Source organism: Zootoca vivipara, chromosome 13 (genome assembly GCF_963506605.1).
Source record: "Zootoca vivipara chromosome 13, rZooViv1.1, whole genome shotgun sequence".
Classification (NCBI taxonomy): domain Eukaryota; kingdom Metazoa; phylum Chordata; class Lepidosauria; order Squamata; family Lacertidae; genus Zootoca; species Zootoca vivipara.
Genome location: NC_083288.1, coordinates 45,139,741 through 45,161,490, shown reverse-complemented (window position 1 = coordinate 45,161,490; position 21,750 = coordinate 45,139,741). Strand labels below are relative to the sequence as shown.

At 42.5% G+C, this 21,750-nt stretch overlaps 2 protein-coding genes across 2 annotated transcripts; both read left to right on the top strand.

The window, feature by feature from the left end:
• Window positions 1–2,174: 2,174 nt before the first annotated feature.
• LOC118095731 (vomeronasal type-2 receptor 26-like) lies at window positions 2,175–9,728 on the top strand. Its single transcript, XM_060281342.1, has 5 exons — window positions 2,175–2,462; window positions 4,433–4,870; window positions 6,551–6,778; window positions 8,606–8,660; window positions 8,827–9,728. The coding sequence occupies exons 1-5, from the start codon at window positions 2,175–2,177 to the stop codon at window positions 9,726–9,728; spliced, it is 1,911 nt and encodes a 636-aa protein (XP_060137325.1).
• An 821-nt stretch (window positions 9,729–10,549) lies between these two features.
• On the top strand, window positions 10,550–21,207 carry LOC118095732 (vomeronasal type-2 receptor 26-like). Its single transcript, XM_035136971.1, has 7 exons — window positions 10,550–10,575; window positions 13,973–14,264; window positions 15,586–15,921; window positions 17,793–18,020; window positions 19,400–19,480; window positions 20,064–20,118; window positions 20,306–21,207. The coding sequence occupies exons 1-7, from the start codon at window positions 10,550–10,552 to the stop codon at window positions 21,205–21,207; spliced, it is 1,920 nt and encodes a 639-aa protein (XP_034992862.1).
• Window positions 21,208–21,750: the final 543 nt, after the last annotated feature.

The following is a 21,750-nucleotide window of genomic DNA, read 5'->3' as shown; positions in this document are numbered from 1 at the left end:
AGCGCCCTTTTCCTCGTCGCACGTCGCGGCACACAAGCCGGTTTCTCGTGGCACACTACTGTGCCGCGGAACACCGGTTGAGAAACGCTGACTTTACCTGAAGTGTGCTTAACCTGAAGTGAATTTCCCATTGAAAGTAATGGAAAGTGGATTGCAGCGAAACGATATTCAAGAGTACAGTCCATATAGTATCAAAATAAAATTCATCCAGTGATATAATTTGAATGCTTAGTGATAAAAATAGTTTTATGACCACTGCTCCTTAGAAGTTGACGGTATACATTTCTGAGTTGAACGCTGAGGAAGACCACGTCGAAACAGTGTCATTATCCGGATCACTGTCTATTATTTGCTATTATTTGCATCGACAGATATCGCTAAGCATTCAAATTATATCACTGGATGAATTTTAATTTGATACTATATGGAGTGTACTCTTGAATATCGCTTCACTGCAACTTACAAAGATATACATTTATGCCCTCATTTTTCATTCGGTCCATGTGTTGACGCTGTTGTCTTTAGTCTGGAGTTTGCAACACAGGGGTTAGTTGATTTAGTGTTTACTCAGAAAAGGTTGGCTCAACTCTATAAAAATTTTAGGAAGAGTATTGATTTCTGCTAAACAGTGGTTTCAAAAAACAACAAAGACTTGTGGATATTCTGCATTGCCAAGGAGTTAACTGGTTGACCTTCTAGGTCAATCCTAATCTCTGATTCTGTAATGTCACAAATATGATTACTTTTGGCAGTTTCCTTAGTGCTGGTGTGCCATAGACTCCAAAAGCACTAGAAAAGTAATTCTCTCTCCTGAAATTATTTAAATTACTATAATCAATTCAACCGGCTGAACTCCAGATGTCAGAGTGTAAAAAAAAAAAAAATCAAAACACAAGTCTGAAATGATTATAAGCTCCTTGATGCTCCATAGACAGCTATGGTAAGGGAGGAGAGAGAGGCTGGGCTCTGTTACCTGTCTGTTTTCAGTTTCCCTCTGTCATATCAAATAACTGCATCTTATTTGGCATCCAAGACATTCTGTTGTGACAGTGTTCAAGTTAACAATAAGGTGGATATGTGTCCCTTTAAGTGCCACATTGACAGAGTCAACGACCACCCAATCTCTCTTGTTCAAATCAGGAGGAGGACAGCAATAACATTGTAGAGAGAAACAGGAGTGTCTATGCAGAGAAGGACATTTGCCATCAGGATGTGGGTTCTGCTTCTGCTTCTCCCCAACATGGGGTCCCAAGTACAAAGTGTTAAATGCACCACAAATCACCCTGTTCATGTTCCACACGAGTGGTATGAGCCAGCGGACCTTGTCATTGGTGCAACGGTATCTTATATGTATTACATATTACCCCAAATATCTTTCAATAAACACCCTTCCCTGGTCTCCATTGATCACCCTCTGTAAGTAACTGGTACTTAATATTATTTTATTTAATCTTTATATGTCATGGCTGATGGGAAGAAAACTTTTTATTGGTTTGTAGAATAAAGCTTTAGAACTTTTTAAAGAAAAAGAATGGAAAGATTTTCTACACACACAATTTTATTAGAAATCTGCATGCACATAGGCTACAAACATATACTGTCAATGAACGCTGAGCTTTATTTATCAAATTCTATAAAGGCAGAGAGAAAAAAGAGTAAGAGCAAGAGAAAAGAAAAGGAATGGCATAAAAACATACGAAGAACAAATGGGCAAGCAGTGAGGTCCTTAACTTTGCTGATGATACCAAAATGTCCAGGGTGGAGAAAACAATCATGGGTTGCAAAGAGCAACAAAATGATCTCTTCAAAGGGAATGCATGGGCAGGAAAATAGCAAATTCAATTCACTGCAAGCAAGTGCAATATGATGAGCAAAAAATTAATTTCACTTCTACCGTCATGGGGTCTCAACTGGTTGTAAGAAATCATCAATGAGATGTTGTGGTCTTAGTAGATAGTTTGATGCAGACGACAATGAAGTTTGCAGCAGCTGTAGAAAACACTTTAATATATTTTTATTGACACAGTACTATATAAAGGTTGTCTAAACAAATAAATAAACCTTGCTGGCTGTGCCCTCTCTTTATGGGCAGGTGGGTGAATCTCTGCTATATCTAGATAATATGCACTGTTTAATTTTCCCATTAAACATTAATTCAGTTCATTTGCAGGGTGATGACAAAGTTCTACCAGCACATCCTGGCTTTGGTGTTTGCTATTGATGAGATCAATGAGAATCCCAGGATTTTGCCCAATGTCTCTCTTGGATTCCACATCTATGATAACTATTATGATTCAAAGATGGCCTACCGAACAACTCTGGACCTGATCTTTAAATCACGTCACTTTTTTCCAAACTACAGATGTGGCATCCAGAAAAATGTAATAGGAGTCATTGGGGGACTTAGCTCTGATACTTCCTGGTGCTTGGCAAACGTCTTAGGTCTTTTCAAGATTCCACAGGTAGAATATGGATTTTGAAAAACAGAATTCATGCTTTCCTTCAGTAGGAATCTACTGATTCATAAATATGGAGTTGTAAAATGGACAAAGTAAAAGGGCCATAATATCCATATCCAACAATGTTTGTAAGAAGGTACAATTTGTGTTTAATAGATGTAATAGAAGATTGCTGCAAAGCTGCCAGGTTTGTAAAGGAGGCACCTAGACTGGTTCATATACATCATTCCTGAAATCACTGCACTGGCTTCGTGTGAGCTACTCAATTTATGAAATTGACAATGGCTTCAAAGGTATGAATGACTCAGGACACGTTAATTAAAAATGTTCCTCCCCTTAAAAATCAAGATAGCCTTTCCCAAAGTATGATGTTAATCAACATTGTGTGGCAATGTCCCTCCTTCCCTGTGACAAATAAGACACAAGACACAAATGAATAGATTTTAAGTGGGCGAAAAGGCCACAACTTTATTGGTTACGGATGTTGACTTGGCTTAGGCATTGGAACCTAACTGACTATATCCGACTCCAGCCCGTGTGTTGGAGTCTGGGACCAAGCCCCGCCCCTTTAACGGAATACTTCTCCATTTCTTGCGCAGTTGATGACGCAACCTGACCCCCCACCATCTTTTTATGCAAATTTCCAATGCCTAACCGCCAAACCAAAAGTTGTGACGAATTGCTACGAGGTAGGCGAAAAAAAAAGATCTTGGCTAGACCAAGTGGGAAAAGTATGACCAGGCCCCTGGCCAACCAGGCAACCAACCGAAGTCCATAGCAGCATCAGCCTAGCCTAAAGGGTGGGTGGGCGAAACGATCGCACTGGCGAGTGAGAAGGCAAGAGGCAGAGTTCCCGTCTCTAGGATGTTTAAAGACTGCAAGTCCCACCGCCCGACCAACCTCATTGGTCAGCCCTGGACCGACGGAGGCGGGAACAGCCAATCGAGAGGGGCTGAGCTCTCAGCCCCATCGTGAGAGTTCAGTCATGATGCCCACAACACCACCTCTGTCGCAGGCCCGGATGTGGTTTTGTTCACTTTCAGAGGCTAATTGAAAACACTTTTCTTGACATTTTCCTGGCATTTGGCACCTGTCCTTTCAGAAAGTTATATAGTGAATTGTGCTGTTCTGCTTCATTGTTGGATTTCAATTTACCGGTAGTTGTTTTAATTAGTGTTGGTACACTAATTTGCATTTTACTGATATTTTATATGATGTGGTTTATTGTAGTCAGAGAACAATAACATATATAATCTTTTGGAGCTCTTTATGATTTCCCAGGAAACCTTCCTGAGAGAGTTTTTAGTAGATAGAGAATCAACCTCTCTCTACAACTGCTGTAAAGATTATGGAGCATAAGTACACAATCAACCTCCACTTTGGAGTTTTGTTCAATCATCCACTTACATGAGCAATGATAAATGCTCCCCTATTCTTGGATATAATCTGTGTGTACAAGTATAAAGCTGTGGTGATGCCATAAGAATAAAAATAAATATACAGAAACCATTGAGCAGGGCTGTCTTACCCATAGGTGCTAGGGGTGTGGGGTACCCAGGCACAGGGCTCTCAGGGGCATCAGGCCAAGAGTCCGGGGCCTGAGAGTTCAGTCTGGGGAAGAGCCTTCCCATCGGTTAGAGCGACGTGGTTGGTTCTTTTGCGCCGCGAGTTCAAGGGTGACCGAGTCAGGGGGACGCTGATGCGTCCAGCCAGCTCCCCCCTCCAGCACCTCTAGGACTGGGGGAGAGGCCCCGGGCGGATCTTTGCACCCCGGAACCGCATATGCTTAAGACAGCCCTCTATGAGATGGGGTTGGTGCTGTCCCTAAACTTGGTATATTTGGGGTATATATTCCATTTATATTGTGTGTGTGTGTGTGTGTGTGTGTGTGTGTGTGTGTTTATATTTAAATTAATTGGAATATCATGAGTTCTTGTTTCCACTTGGAAACATTTGGCTTTTGCTTTTTCCAGATTTCATATGGTTTGTTTGAACCGGCCATAAATGATGGAACCAAGTTCTCTTCCTTTTACCGCATGGTCCCCAATGAAGACCTTCAGTATCAGGGAATTATCCAGTTACTTCTGCATTTCCAATGGAAATGGGTTGGGCTCGTGACTACAGCTAATGAAGCCGGTGAACATTTCTTACAGACAATTGAAGCCAAGTTTTTCAAGAATGGAATCTGTTCAGCATTCACAGAAAGAGTTGAACTCAATCTGCATTTTAATGGTAACTTTCTAGAAATGGTGGATGACACAAAGATATTGTTACCAACTTTCACAACCAGCAAAGCCAATGCGGTTCTTGTATTCGGAGAAAGCAGATTTATTCTGTGGTTGGCAAATGCTTTAACGGTGATGGAGTTATCCCAGCTACTATTTCCTCATATGAAGTCACGTGAAGGAAAAGTATGGATTACAACAGCCCAACTTGATTTCATATTACATAGCCTTCAAAAAAAAGTTTATGTTAATATACGAATGTTCCATGGTGCTACCTCCTTTGCGATTCACTCCAAGGAGATTCACAAATTTCAAAACTTTCTGGAGAGTATATATCCCCATTGGACAGACACAGATGGTTTTATCAAAGATTTCTGGGAAGACGCATTTGATTGTTCACTTTCAAATTCCACTGTGTTACCAGGCATTCGCAAATGTACTGGAGAGGAGTTGCTGGAGAGCCTTCCTGCACCATTTTTTGAAATGAGCATGACTGGGCAAAGCTACAGTATCTATAATGCTGTCTATGCTTTGGCACATGCCTTAAATAGCAAGCGCTTCGCTGGAGTCATTCGCAAGAGAAGAGATGCCAAGGGCAAAATCTCTTCACGATATGTAGAACCTTGGCAGGTACTGTTCCCTTTTACAAAGCACTCACTGCATTGATAAATTATGTGAGATGACTTGTAGTTATCAGTAAAGAAAAAAAGAATAGAACTTAAGAAATTAAAAAGAAATCTAAGGAACTTTTATTGAATCAAAGATGGGAATTAGAATATTTCCTATGATACTGAACAGACATTAGATGACACAGACTTTCATAAGCAAGAGACTACCAACAACTACACGTAAGTAAAGCTGTTGCCAGCCGCTTCCTCCACACTGCACAACCCCTCAGTTTACTCCCCATATCCCTCCAGAATTCTCTCTGGCTCTCTATCCTGTCCAGTTACCCAGTGGTGTAAAGTTGGAGGCCAGGGTCCATGGCCCCAGGCCCATAATTCTGAGGGAGCAAAACCAGGATGCCAACACAGGCACTGGCTTCTGCAAGGATCCTCAGCCTATCCAAGAGAAAACAGGAAGGCAGGTCCCTATCCCTGACTCATCTTTCCCTGCCTTCCCTCCAAAAGGGGTTTCTGAACCACGAAGCCTAAACCCAGAAGAGGCTAACAACTGTGCGATCTCTGTCTCCAGACCCTGCTTCTCTCCATCCTCCTCTTCTGCCTCAGAGACTGGATTGCTGTCTGCCACAGCCTCTTCCTTCTCACTTAACCCTGTTGCTTCTTTGGTTTCTGACACTTCCTCCTCCCAATCAGGACCCTCTTCTACCTCTGAACACTCATTGTCATCCCACCACTAATCCCCTGTCTTTGAGCCTCCTTTCCTTGGGGTGTCCCTTGGGGGTTCCCCAGCTCCTGCTTCCTGCCACTCCTCTGCATTCAGCAATTCCATGATACCATGCTCAAATCCATTCTATAGACAAAGGAAAGGCCCAGTCAGATGTTCTCATGTTGCATTCCTATCCTTTCAGAACATGAGCTCCCATCACTTCTCTTACATCACTACTCAAATTCTGTACCTTTCTTGGATCTTGACAAAGGCAGGTCCCAAGCAAGCAGGTCTATGGGCTCAACTCTCCTTCATAATATCTTTATGGAAGTCTGGCAAATGTTGAATTGACACTGATTCATGATTTTCCCCTCCTCCTGTATGTGCAACTGAAATATGGATACCCCCCATTGTGAACTTAATTCATTGTTTACCTCCTAGAGGAAAATGAATTAATTCCATCTTGGAAAGCTATTTAACACTTTTAATTAGACTATTAAAATGCTTTATACACCTTTTTATTCCCTTTCCACTTAGCTCCACTCATTCCTGCAGAGAATCTCATTCAACAACAGTGTTGGGGATGAAATTACATTAAATGAATATGGAGAATTAGCAGCTGGCTTCGATATGATTAACTTGGTCACGTTCCGAAATGGATCATATGTCAGGGTCAAAGTGGGAAGGTTGGATCCTCAGGCCCCTCCTGGCAAAGAGTTCACCATTAATGAGGACAGAATCAAATGGCACAGAGACTTCACTAAGGTATGGGAATAACGGCAGAGTCCGTGAAATGCCATAAATTGTGGTTATTCACAAAATGTGATGTAACAAAAGCACTTCATACATTATTAACTTTGAAATTCACAATTAAATATGGGTTAAAATAAGAAGTTTTCATATCTAGATGGAGAGTACTTTAATTGAGAGATATTCTATTTGAAAGAGTGACTTTTCCTTTAGGTTTGCACCTAAAGCTTCTGAGGCCATGCTTGTTGGCCTTCAATTTTGCTAATGGCACTTTTCTTTGTACATAATGTTACATTACATGGCATAGTGGCATTCCTTTTTTATTTATAGCATGCTAATAAGCCATCTAAGAAAACATATTGTCCTGTACATAAACAAATGAGCCACCATACTGGAATGAGCAACATGCACAGAAGACATCTCACACTAAGAAGAGCAATTTCTATCACAGAGTCTGGCAATGTTCACCATATTTGTTTATGAAATTTCTGAAGCAAATCTCCAGTTCGTGGCATTAGATTGAAGACTAAGCTAGCTGTATCAGTATTTGAGTTGAGAATGAACAACATAATTTTCTTGAGTTTGTATGAATCTACATTTAGGACATATGCATCTAGGAGAAGTTGTAGCTGGTGAAAAGGTCTAAGCAGGGGATAAGCTCAGCACCTGGAACAGGTCAGGCCTTGGAACCACCCACCCAAAACATTTTTCTCTGATAAGGATTCAGCCCCCATCCCTTCCATCCCTTCCATCACTGCCTCCAGACACCTGTCCAGCACCTTCACCACCCCCTCTTGTTCCAATGGAATGGAAAGGTAGAAAGGTAGAACTTCACACCATCCGCATCCAGATGACACCATGTGCCAGATCCTAGGATATTATTTCTAAGAGTTTCATATAGATGATGAATACCATAGGAGACAGAATGGGCCCTAACAGGACACCACAACACAAAGGTCATGGACCGATTTCCTAGTACAGTGGTACCTCTACTTACGAATTTAATGCGTTCCGAACGCACATTTGTAAGTCGAATCCCGTAGGAATGCATTGGTAGAAAAAATTCGCAAGTCAAAGCAACCCTATCTAAAAATTCGTAAGTAGAAAAAATCCTATCTAAACCGCATCCAAGATGGCAGACAGAGCTCCATTCGTCAGTAGAAAAATTCGTAAGTAGAGTTATTCATAAGTAGAGGTACCACTGTACTGTTGGGATATCACCATTGGGAGGTCCAGCCGGCAGCCCCCTCTTCTCCTCAGTCCCAGTGATTCCCATGGAACATGACTCAGGGTCTCAGTGACCTGAGCACGCAATCAGCAGAGATGCCCACGCAGTTTCAGCGGAGATGATAAGGCAGCAGAAAGACATTTTAAAGCGGTTTATTTACAGCGTATCTGAAGAGAGAGCGAAATGATGCTTTATCTCATCCATCAGTTCAAACAGTACAGTAAAGAAAAAGTACAAACGGAAATGCCTAGACATGTGACATACATCAGCAGCAACATGCCTAAGCCTTAAGGTGGAACTGAATCTCCTGACATGTACTAGTTTGTTTAATGACTCTGCAGGTTGGAGCAGAACAACTATAATGGGGTACCTTTAATTCCTGCCTCCGTGAGCTACCACAAAAGAACACCCCATGGGATTTGCCACTTGTGTACATATGGATCATTTCACACTATTCGTCCCCCTATTTTCTGAAATAGGATATTGGATAAATTTCAAAAAACAATATCATAATATTAAACTATTCCTATCTCTTTGTAAAGGTGCCACCACTTTCTATATGTAATGCCAACTGCCGTCCTGGTTATGGGAAGAAAAAGAAGGAGGGAAAGAAGTTTTGCTGCTATGATTGTGATCAATGTCCAGAAGGAATGATTTCAAATGAGAAAGGTGGGATATGATATCTTAACATAATACAAAAGCTTTGGGCTCTTGGGAAATTTGTTGACATAAAACTGTTGCAGGACAGAAGGCTTAAATTATTAGACGTGCTGTTTAAATTGTTTATAGATACCATCAAAATATGCTTCAAATTGTCATGTATTGTTTGTTTCAGATATGGAAACATGTGTCAGTTGCCCAGGAGATCAATATCCAAACAAAGACCAGGATCTATGCATTCCCAAAATTCCAAACTTCCTGGGCTTTGATGAAACCTTGGCCATTGTTTCAACTTCTTTTGCGCTTCTGTTCTCTCTTATCACAATTCTGGTCCTTGGCATCTTCATTAAGCATCGCAATACAGCCATAGTCAAAGCCAACAACAGAAGCCTCACCTACGGTCTCCTTATCTCCCTCCTCTTGTGTTTTCTCTCTTCTTTGTTGTTCATTGGAAAACCTAATAAGGTGACTTGCCTTCTCCGACAAACTGCTTTTGGCATTGTCTTCTCTGTGGCCCTCTCCAGCATCTTAGCCAAAACCATATTGGTGGTTTTGGCATTCATGGCTACCAAACCAGGAACCAATATGAGGAAATGGGTAGGCAAAGAACTGGCTTATTCCATTGTCTTTTCCTGCTCCATTGTTCAAGTAGGGATCTGTGTCCTCTGGCTGGCAACCTCTCCCCCATTCCCAGACATGGACATGCACTCAATGACGGGAGAAATCATATTTCTTTGTAATGAAGGGTCAGTCCCCATGTTCTATTGTGTTTTGGGCTACATGGGCTTCCTGGCCACAGTGAGCCTCACGGTGGCCTTCCTAGCCAGGAAGTTGCCTGACACTTTCAACGAAGCCAAGTTCATCACCTTCAGCATGCTGGTCTTCTGCAGTGTTTGGCTCTCCTTCATTCCAACTTATCTGAGCACTAGAGGAAAATACATGGTGGCTGTGGAGATCTTCTCCATCTTTGCTTCTGGTGCTGGGTTACTGGTTTCCATTTTTGCCCCTAAATGCTACATTATTGTGGTGAGGCCTGACCTGAACAACAGAGAGCAGTTAACACAAAGAAAGTTATAAATGACAAAATAATTTGAGGTTCCTTTAGGTCTGAGGCTTAATGGACTTGCTGGCAGGTATCACTTTCCCTGTATTTTCTCCACCAAGACCTTACCAGAAAATTTACTTTCCCTTCCTACTCTTCTCCTGCATGCCCATGGGTGCCCCACGTTTCTTCTCAAGAGGAGGTTCTGTGCCTTTCCTGGGGAGACCATAGGAAGCTGCAGAGAAAGAAGAGAAAGTGAAACACAGGAATACTGCAAACAGCCTAATTCTGAGTCAGAGCAGTTGTCTATCCAGTGGGACTGTGCACTGGATTTGGCACAGTCCTGAGCTAGGTTGAAAATATTTTGAAAACACTGGGCATCAGTTTAGGCAAGTTAGAGCAGCTATGTATCACTCTAGGTGTCATGAACATATCTGCCCCAAGTAGAGAAACACAGCATGAGTTAGGTAGCAGTCAGGCAGCTGGGAGCAGTCCCCTTCCCCTCCCTGTGACATAGAATGGAATGTAGATAAGGTGTTAGAAGAGAGTGGGAGGGAGAGAAGTCACCTCACTGAAGAAGAAAACCAGGCAGCCTCAAAAAGCAGGAGGGGTAGCATTTCCTCAGCGTAAGAGGGGGCAATCAATCCTCTGAGCCCAAAGAATAGATATATGGGAAAGGAAACAAACCCAGCAACGTAATTTTCATAGATTCAGGATATTCTGCAGAACCAGGGGCACTCCTCAGAAGGGTCAACTGACTCGTAAGGCACAGAAGCTTGGTTAGATGTCCAAGGTTAATTGTTTGTATTGTAATAAATCTTCAAACTAATTATGACTTGCGTGCTATGTTATCAAGATGGCAGCCCGGGCTCCTGACACAAGGTAAAGATAGATGCCTCAGAATTTTCTAGGGTTGTCAGGCAGTGGTGCATCAGGCAGGGACTAAACTCAGGTATTAAGTTGGATAACCTGTGAAATAAACTAAACCTAACTGAGCTCTGGGTGTGTCTTCCCAGGATAATGTAGGAGATTGACTGACTTATTCTCCTTCCTACCTGATGCCCCACCCCATATCATATCATCCTTGCCTTCACTGGCTTCATCCAGTGTACATTGGACTTTTTGGAGGGCACTGGATTGCTTTTCACCCCTGTTTTTGTGGGATCTGAAACACACAGCATCAAGTACAACATTCCTAGAATAGACATGCTGGGGGATGCTTTGTACCACTCAGGTGAAAACTTCCTTTTTTTTCTCCTGAGCTGGGACAAACTTCCTATGCATGTGATGAAATGTGGGTGTGGCCTGACCCGAGGAGGAGACCACACCTCCTTCTTCTGCTCTCTCCTCCATTTTTGTCTTCTTTTCCACATGTGGGCAGAAGTGACTGCCTGTTCACAGTCACTTGGGACTAACTCCCTTATGGGATAGTTCCACATGTATATATACTTTTGTAACCTAAGTCTGCCTTCAAGGAACCAACTCTGAACTGAATGATTGTGAGTAAACTACTTTTATATTGACTTTAACGAGATTGCTGTGTCTATTCTTTTTAAAAGGGACAAGAAGGGATCTTACCAGGAATCTTATACAGTGGTACCTCAGGTTAAGTACTTAATTGGTTCCGGAAGTCATTACTTAACCTGAAGTGTACTTAACCTGAAGCGAACAATTTAGGGGGTGTTTAATTTAGCACGAATTTTATTTCTAACGAGACAAATGACCCATAAAATGGAGGCAATAATCAACATACTGTACTATAAAAACAAATGAGACAGTATTTTAGATGATAAAAATTAAAATTGATTCCCCCCCCCTTACATGCACTGATGATAGTTAGTTGGTGCATCCCTGCCTCCTGTGAAAGGGAGTTCCATAGATTAACTGTGCATGGCATGAAAAAGGACTTGGTTGCCAGGACACAGTGGTATTTTGAACCATCACCTTAGAGGCAGAGCCGAGCTAGTAGGCATCGGGAATAGTGGATGGAGGCCTGCCCCTTCCCAATGGGTGGGGGAAAGAGGGCTTTACTCCCCAGGCAAGGTCTTTGGGGTGAGGGGAAACACCCCCTCCCCATATCGTCCCTGTCCCAGGAAACTCCAGGCCAGCTTTGCCAGGAGGCTGTTGGAGCCGGAGATTTGGGGCGGTGCTGCTTGGGAAGGGAGGGGAGGAGGAGGAGGAGGAGGAGGAGGAGGAGGAGAACATCTTGAAGCTCTTGCTGCTCCATGCGCTGAAAATGGGAGCCAGGAAGAGGGAGCGGAGGAGGTCACGGGGCTCTCACTTCCAGGTTACTTACTTCCGGGTTAAAATGGTACGTAACCCAAAAAAAACGTAACCTGAAGCGTACCTAATCTGAGGTACCACTGTATACAGAGGCTCAGACGAGCCTGCAACAAGCAAAGCACTGCTAATGGTATCTTCCCTAGTTTCCTTCACAGAGCTCCAACAATGTACTTCTGACACTCAGACAGGGCAGTCTCGAGCAGGTCGGCCGCCCTGGCGCTGAAGGGCCGGAGATCGCTCCGGCGCCCCCGCCCTCGCAGGGCGCAGCATGGTTTCCGCACGCCTTCTCCGCACGGCGCCCTGCCTACGGGTCCGGCGCCAAGGTGCACCGCGCCACCGGGGGTCTACCTAGAGCCGGCCCTGCACTCAGAAATGGTTGGCTCAACTCTATAAAAAAAATCGATAGAGAAATTTTAGGAAGAGTCTTGTTTCCTGCTTATCAGTGGTTTCAAAAAATAACAAAGACTTGTGGATATTCTGCATTGCCAGGAAGTGAACTGGTTGACCTTCTAGGTCAAGCCTAATCTCTGATTCTGTAACGTCACAAATATGATTACTTTGGCAGTTTCCTTAGTGCTGATGTGCCATAGATTCCAAAGCCCTAGAAAAGCAATTCTCTCTCCTGCAATTATTTAAATTACTATAATCAATTCAACCGGCTGAAGCTGCAGATGTCAGAGTGTAAAATAATAATAATAATCAAAACGCAAGTCTGAAATGATTATAAGCTCCTTGATGCTCCATAGACAACTATGGTAAGGGGGGGGGGGGAGAGGCTGGGCTTTGTTATCTCTCTGTTTTCAGTTTCCTTCCGTCATATCAAATCACTGTATCTTATTTCGCATCCAAGACATTCTGTTGTGACACTCTTTTAGTTAACAATAATGTGGATAGGTGTCCCTTAAAGTTCCTAATTGACAGAGTCAACGACCACCCAATTTGTCTTGTTCAGATCAGGTGGAGAAGAGTAATAATACTGTAGAGAGAACCAGGAGTGTCTATGCAGACAAGGGTATTTGCCATCAGAATGTTGCTACTGCTGCTCCTGCTGTTCCCCAATCTGGTGTCCCAAGTACAAAGTGTTAACTGCACAACTAATAATCCTGTCCATGTTCCACACGAGTGGTATGAGCCAGGTGACCTGGTCATTGGTGCAATGGCATCTCATATCTGTTATATAGTCCCCAATTTATCCTTCAATAAACACCCTTCCAAGGTCTTCATTGATACCCCACTGTAAGTAACTGGTACTTAATATTATTTTATGTATTCTTTATATGCCATGCTTGACTCGGGAAAAAACTTTTGATTGGTTTGTTGAAAAAAAGCTTTAAAAAATTTTTAGAAAAAGAATGGAACTATTTTCTACACACACACGCGCGTTTTTATTAGAAATCTCCATGCACATAGGCTATGCATATACTGCCAATGAACGCTGAGCTTTCTTTGTCAAATTCTATAAAGGTAGAGAGAAAAGAGAAAAAGAGCAAGAGAAAATAAAAGGGATGTCATAAAAACGTAAGAGGAACAAATGGGCAAGCAGTGAGGTCCTTAACTTTGCTGATGATACCAAAATGTCCAGGATGGAGAAAACAAACATGGGTCGCAAAGAGCAACAAAATGATCTCTTCAAAGGGAATGCATGGGCAGGAAAATGGCAAATTCAATTCACTGTAAGCAAGTGCAAAGTGATGAGCAAAATAATAATAATTTCACTTCTACAGTCATGGGGTCTCAACTGGTTGTAAGAAATCATCAATAAGATGTTGTGGTCTTAGTAGATAGTTTGACGAAGATGTCAATGAAGTTTGCAGCAGCTGTAGAAATCACTTTAATATATTTTTATTGACACACTATTATATAAAGGTTGTCTAAATAAATACATAAACGTTGCTGGCCGTGCCCTCTCTTTATAGGCAGGTGGGTGAATCTCTCATATCTAGATTCTGTGCACTGTTTAATTTTCCCATTAAACAAAACCTCACTTCATTTGCAGGTTGTTGACAAAGTTCTACCAGCACATCCTTGCTTTGGTCTTTGCTGTTGATGAGATCAATGGGAATCCCAGGATGTTGCCCAATGTCTCTCTCGGTTTCCACATCTATGACAGCTATTATGATTCCAAGTTGACCTACCGAAACACTCTGGACTTGATCTTTAAATCACATCACTTTGTTCCCAACTACAGGTGTGGCATCCAGAAAAATGTAATAGGAGTCATTGGGGGACTTAGCTCTGATACTTCCTGGTGCATGGCAAACGTCTTAGGTCTTTTCAAGATTCCACAGGTAGAATATGGGTTTTGAAAAACAGAGATTTCATGCTTTGCTTGCATTAGGAATCTACTGATTCATATATATGGAGTGGAAAAATGGACAAAGGGCCATAATATCCATATCCAACAATGTGTGTAAGAAGGGCAATTTGTGTTTAATAGATGTAATAGAAGATTTCTGTAAAGCTGCCAGGTTTGTAAACTAGGTACCTAGACTGGTTCATATATATCAGTCCTGAAAACTCTGCACTGGCTTCCTGTGAGCTACTCAATTATTAACATTGACAATGGCTTCAAAGGTATGAACAACTTAGAACTCATTAATTAAAAGTGTTCCTCCCTTTAAAAATCAAGATAGCCTTTCCCAAAGTATGATGTTAATCAACATTTTTCACTTTCAGAGGCTAACTGAAAACACTGTTTTCTTGACGTTGTTTTAGCATTTGGCACCTGTCCTTTCACAAAGTTATATAGTGAATTGTGCTTTTTTGCTTCATTGTTGGATTTCAGTTTAGTTGTTTTAATTTGTGCTGGTACGTTAATTTCCATTTTACTGATATTTTACATGATGTGGTTTATTGTAGTCAGAGAACAATAACATATATGATCTTTTGGAACTCTTCATGATTTCCCAGGAAACCTTCCTGAGAGAGTTCTTAGTAGATAGAGAATCAACCTCTCTCTACAACTGCTGTAAAGATTACGGAGCATAAGTACACGATCCACCTCCACTTTGGAGTTTTGTTCAATCATCCACTTACATGAGCGATGATAAATGTTCCCCTATTCTTGGATATAATCTGTGTGTACAAGTATAAAGCTGTGGTGATGCCATAAGAATAAATATATATATATAGAAACCATTGAGCAGGGCTGTCTTACCCATAGGTGCTAGGGGTGTGGGGTACCCAGGCACAGGGCTCTCAGGGGCATCAGGCCAAGAGTCCGGGGCCTGAGAGTTCAGTCTGGGGAAGAGCCTTCCCATCGGTTAGAGCGACGTGGTTGGTTCTTTTGCGCCGCGAGTTCAAGGGTGACTGAGCCAGGGGGACGCTGAGGCGGCCAGCCAGCTCCCCCCTCCAGCGCCTCTAGGACTGGGGGAGAGGCCCCGGGCGGATCTTTGCACCCCGGAACCGCATATGCTTAAGACAGCCCTGCCATTGAGCAAGATTATCTGTGTTTTCCTCTATGAGATGGGGTTGGTGCTGTCCCTAAACTTGGTACATTTGGGGTATATATTCCATTTATATTGTGTGTGTGTGTTTATATTTGAAAAAAAATTGAATATCATGAGTTCTTGTTTCCACTTGGAAACATTTGGCTTTTGCTTTTTCCAGATTTCATATGGTTTATTTGAACCGGCCATAAATGATGGAACCAAGTTCTCTTCCTTTTATCGCATGGTCCCCAATGAAGACCTTCAGTATCAGGGAATTATCCAGTTACTTCTGCATTTCCAATGGAAATGGGTTGGGCTCGTGACTACAGCTAATGAAGCCGGTGAACATTTCTTACAGACAATTGAAGCCAAGTTTTTCAAGAATGGAATCTGTTCAGCATTCACAGAAAGAATTGAACTCAATCTGCATTTTAATGGTAACTTTCTGGAAATGGTGGACGACACAAGGATTTTGTTACCAACTTTCACAACCAGCAAAGCCAATGCAGTTCTGGTATTCGGAGAAAGTAGGTTTATTCTGTGGTTGGCAAATGCTTTAACGGTGATGGGGTTATCTCAGCTACTATTTCCTCATATGAAGTCACATGAAGGAAAAGTATGGATTGCAACAGCCAAACTTGATTTCCTATTACATAGCCTTCAAAAAAAAGCTTTTGTTAATATACGAATGTTCCATGGTGCTATCTCCTTTGCAATTCACTCCAAGGAGATTCACAACTTTAAAGACTTTCTTCAGAATATACATCCTCATTGGACAGACACAGATGGTTTTATCAAAGATTTCTGGGAAGACGCATTTGATTGTTCACTTTCAAATTCCACTGTGTCAGTTCGCGAATGTACTGGAGAGGAGTTGCTGGAGCGACTTCCTGCACCATTTTTTGAAATGAGCATGACTGGGCAAAGCTACAGTATCTATAATGCTGTCTATGCTTTGGCACATGCCTTAAATAGCAAGCACTGGGCTGGAGTCATTCGCAAGAAAAGAGATGCTGGGAGGGAAATCTCTCCACAATATGTAGAACCTTGGCAGGTACTGTTCCCTTTTACGAAGCATTCACTGCATTGATAAATTATGTGAGATGGCTTTTAATTATCAGTAAAGAAATAAAACAATAGAACTTAAGAAATTAAAAAGAAATCTAAGGATCTTTTATTGAATCAAAGATGGAAATTAGAATATTTCCTATGATACTGAACAGACATTAGATAACACAGACTTTCATAAGCAAGAGACTACCAACAACTACAGGTAACTGCACCTTTGCCAACCACCTTCTACACACTGCAAACCCCTCCATTTTCTCCCCATATCCCTCCGGAATTCTCTCTGTCTCTCTTTCCTGTCCAGTTACCCAGTGGTGAAAGTTGGAGGCGGGGGGTCCATGGCCCCAGGCCCATAATTCTGAGGGAGCAAAACCATGACCCCAACCCCAGTCTTCGGTGGGGATCAGCCACCCAGAGTGACTGGCGGAAACTCATCCAGATAGGCAGGGTATAAATTATTATTATTATTATTATTATTATTATTATTATTATTATTATTATTATTATTATCCTCAGCCTATCAAAGAGAAAAAAGGAAGGAAGGCCCCTGTCCCTGTCTTCCCACCACCAGGGGTTTCTTGGCCATGAAGCCTAACACCAGAAGGGGCTAACAACTGTCTGATCACTGTCTCAAACCCTGCTTCTCTCCAGCCTCCTCTTCTGCCTCGGAGACTGGAATGCCATCTGCCACAGCCTCTTCCTTCTCACTTAACCCTGTTACCTCCTCAATTTCTGACAACCCCTCCTCCCAGTCTGCTCGCTCTTCTCCCACTGACCACTCATTGTCATCCCACCACCAATCCCCTGGCTCTGAGCCTCCTTTCCTTGGCGTGTCCTTTTGGGGTCCCCCAGCTGCTGCTTCCTCCCACTCTTCTGCATCCAGCAAGTTCATGAAACCATGCTCAAATCCCCTGATATGTATAAACTAAGGAAATGTCAAGTCAGACGTTCTCATGTTGCATTCCTATCCTTTGAGAACATGAGCTCCCATAGCTTCTCTTACAGGACTTCTCCAATTCTGTCCCTTTCTTGGATCTTGACAAAGGCAGGTCCCAAGCAAGCAGGTCTATGGGCTCAACTCTCCTTCATAATATCTTTATGGAAGTCGGTCAAATGTTGAATTGACACTGATTCATGATTTTCTCCTCCTCCTGTATGTGCAACTGAAATATGGATTCCCCCCCCCCCCATTGTGAACTTAATTCATTGTTTACCTCCTAGAGGAAAATGAATTAATTCCATCTTGGAAAGCTATTTAACACTTTTAATTAGACTATTAAAATGCTTTATAGACCTTTTTATTCTCTTTCCACTTAGCTCCACTCATTCCTGCAGAGAATCTCATTCAACAACAGTGTTGGGGATGAAATTACATTAAATGAATATGGAGAATTAGCAGCTGGCTTCGATATGATTAACTTGGTCACGTTCCGAAATGGATCATATGTCAGGGTCAAAGTGGGAAGGTTGGATCCTCAGGCCCCTCCTGGCAAAGAGTTCACCATTAATGAGGACAGAATCAAATGGCACAGAGACTTCACTCAGGTATGGGAATAACGGCACAGTCCGTGAAATGCCATAATTTGTGGTTATTCACAAAATGCGATGTAACAAAAGCACTTCATACATTATTAACTTTGAAATTCACAATTAAATATGGGTTAAAATAAGAAGTTTTCATATCTAGATGGATAGTACTTTGATGGAGAGATACTCTATTTGAAAGAGTGACTTTTCCTCTAAGTTTGCACCTTCAGTTTCTGAGGCCATGCTTGTTGGCCTTCAATTTTGCTAATGGCACTTTTCTTTGTACATAATATTACATTACATGGCATAGCGGAAAAAATATTGGCCTTTAAGAAATGCTTGAAGCTCTGTCTGTACATAAACAAATGAGCCACAATACCAGAATGAGCAACATGCACAGAAGACATCTCACTCTAAGAAGAGCAATTTCTCCAGTTAGTGGCATTAGATTGAAAACTAAGCTAGCTGTATCAGTATTTGGGTTGAGAATGAACTTCGTAATTTTCTTGAGTTTTTATGAATGCAAGTTTAGGACATATACATCTAGGCGCGGTTGTAGCTGGTGAATAGGTCTAAGGAGGAGATAAGCTCTCCTAGCTAGCACCAGAAACCACTTCAGACTCTAGTGATGAATTTGAATAAAGGAGTGATCGCAGTTGTCTTGCTTCAAGGGGAATGCAAGCCCTCCCAGTGTTGGTACGTATAAACCATGCCTGGGCTTCTGAACCAACTTGGAAAATGGCAGGCAGCTGCGTTCGACCCCACAAGCGACTCTTGGGATGATTCATCACTCTTCTTTCCCAAAGCACTTCTGCGACATATATCTGAGGGTAAAGGTAAAGGGACCCCTGACTATTAGGTCCAGTCGTGACCGACTCTGGGGTTGCGCGCTCATCTCGCATTATTGGCCGAGGGAGCCGGCGTATAGCTTCCAGGTCATGTGGCCAGCATGACAAAGCCGCTTCTGGCAAACCAGAGCAGCACATGGAAACGCCGTTTACCTTCCCGCTGTAGCGGTTCCTATTTATCTACTTGCATTTTGACGTGCTTTCGAACTGCTAGGTTGGCAGGAGCTGGGACCAAGCAATGGGAGCTCACCCCATCACAGGGATTCGAACCGCCGACCTTCTGATCAGCAAGCCCTAGGCTCAGTGGTTTAACCACAGCCCCACCTGGGTCCCTATATCTGAGGATATATGCACACAATACATTAGCAGAGTCCAAGCAGAAGCTTGGCATTTGAGTTGTGGAATCTAAGCTACTTTATTATACAAGTGTAACAGAACAAAGGAAACATGGCTTCTCTCTCCTTCTTTTCCAAGAGAGAGTAGACTAAAAACAATAGTAGAACCTAACGTAACAGTGTAACTGAACTGCCATTCTCATGACTCCAACAGTATGGAATGTCAACACAGACATGTGATGAAAACAATCACATATCCAACAACGGAGGAATGAAATCCCAACACCCAGAACAGGTCAGGCATTGGAACCACCAACCCAAAGCATTTCTCTCCTATAAGGACTCAGTCCAGATCACTTCCATCACTGCCTCCAGACACCTGTCCAGCACCTTCACCACCTCCTCTCGTTCCAATGGAATGGAAAGGTAGAACTTCACATCATCAGTATCCAGATGACACCATGTAGCAGATCCTAGGATATTATTCCTAAGGGTTTCATATAGATGATAAATATTGTAGGAGACAGAATAGGCCCTAACAGAACACCACAACCCAAAGGTCATGGTCTGATTTCCTAGTACTTGTTTCTTTAATGACTCTGCAGGTAAAAGCAGAACCACTATAATGGGGTACCTTTAATTCCTGCCTCCGTGAGCCACCACAAAAGAACACCCCATGGGATTTGCCGCTTGTGTACATATGGATCATTTCACACTATTCGTCCTCCTATTTTCTGCTATAAGATATTGGATAGATTTCCCAAAACAATATCATAATATTAAACTCTTCCTATCTCTTTGTATAGGTGCCACCACTTTCTATATGTAATGCCAACTGCCGTCCTGGTTATGGGAAGAAAAAGAAGGAGGGAAAGAAGTTTTGCTGCTATGATTGTGATCAATGTCCAGAAGGAATGATTTCAAATGAGAAAGGTTGGGGATGACATCTTAAGATAATGCAAAAGCTCTAGGCTCCTGTCAGTATTGTTGACATTAAACTGCTGCAGGACAGATGGCTTAAATTAAAAGATGTGTTGTTTTAATGCTTTATAGATACCATCAAAATATTAAAATAGTTTTGGATGCTTCAAAATGTCATGCATTGTTTGTTTATTTTCAGACATGGAAACATGTGTCAGTTGTCCAAGAGATCAATATCCAAACAAAGACCAGGATCTATGCATTCCTAAGATTCCAAACTTCCTAGCCTTGGATGAAACCCTGGCCATTGTTTCAACTTCCTCTACACTTTTATTCTCTCTGATCACAATTCTGGTGCTTGGCATCTTCATCAATCATCGCAATACAGCCATAGTCAAAGCCAACAACCGAAGCCTCACCTATGGTCTCCTTATCTCCCTCCTCTTGTGTTTTCTCTCTTCTTTGTTGTTCATTGGAAAACCTGATAAGGTGACTTGCCTTCTCCGACAAACTGCTTTTGGCATTGTCTTCTCTGTGGCCCTCTCCAGCATCTTAGCCAAAACCATATTGGTGGTTTTGGCATTTATGGCTACCAAACCTGGAACTAATATGAGGAAATGGGTAGGCAAAGAACTGGCTTATTCCATTGTGTTTTCCTGCTCCATTGTTCAAGTAGGAATCTGTGTCCTCTGGCTGGCAACCTCTCCCCCATTCCCAGATGTGGACCTGCACTCAATGACTGAAGAAATCATATTTCTGTGTAATGAAGGGTCAGTCCTCATGTTCTATTGTGTTTTGGGCTACATGGGCTTCCTGGCCACTGTCAGCTTCACGGTGGCCTTCCTAGCCAGGAAGTTGCCTGACACTTTCAACGAAGCCAAGTTCATCACCTTCAGCATGCTGGTCTTCTGCAGCGTTTGGCTCTCCTTCATTCCAACCTACCTGAGCACCAGAGGAAAATACATGGTGGCCGTGGAGATCTTCTCCATCTTTGCTTCTGGTGCTGGGTTACTGGCTTGCATTTTTGCCCCTAAATGCTACATTATTGTGATGAGGCCTGACCTGAACAACAGAGAGCAGCTAACACAAAGAAAGGTTTAAAGGACAGTGGAATTTGTCATTCTGTTGAATTTGCTGGCATGTATCACTTTCCTGGTAATATCCTCATGAAGACCTTACCAGAAAATTTACTTTGCCTTCCTATCCTCATTTCTGCTCAGGAGCCCCTGTGCCTTTCCTAAACAAATTTGGGTAAACCATTGGGAGCTGGAGAGTGTGTATTCCCAGGATAATGTAGGGGATTGACTGCCTGATTCTCCTTCCTACCTGATGCCCCAGCCCACAGAATTCTTGCCTTCACTCAACGGTTGAGTGGGGCAGAGATCTTGAAGGGTGCTCAACCTCAAGCAGCTTCCCCACAAATAAGTTGTTTGCAAAAGAGAACCCTGTGGTATTTAAACGCACACACCCCAAATCCTGAATTTGGAGAAAATGCAACATCATATCTTCCCACTCTTCTTCCAGCCCTATGTGTAATTAGAGTGTTTGACAGTAATTAGACATTAGGCCAACTCTTGAACTGCTTCTGGATGGAAATGAGATCATCCCAGAGGTGTCTGGGTTCATCAAGTGCGGCCTCGACTC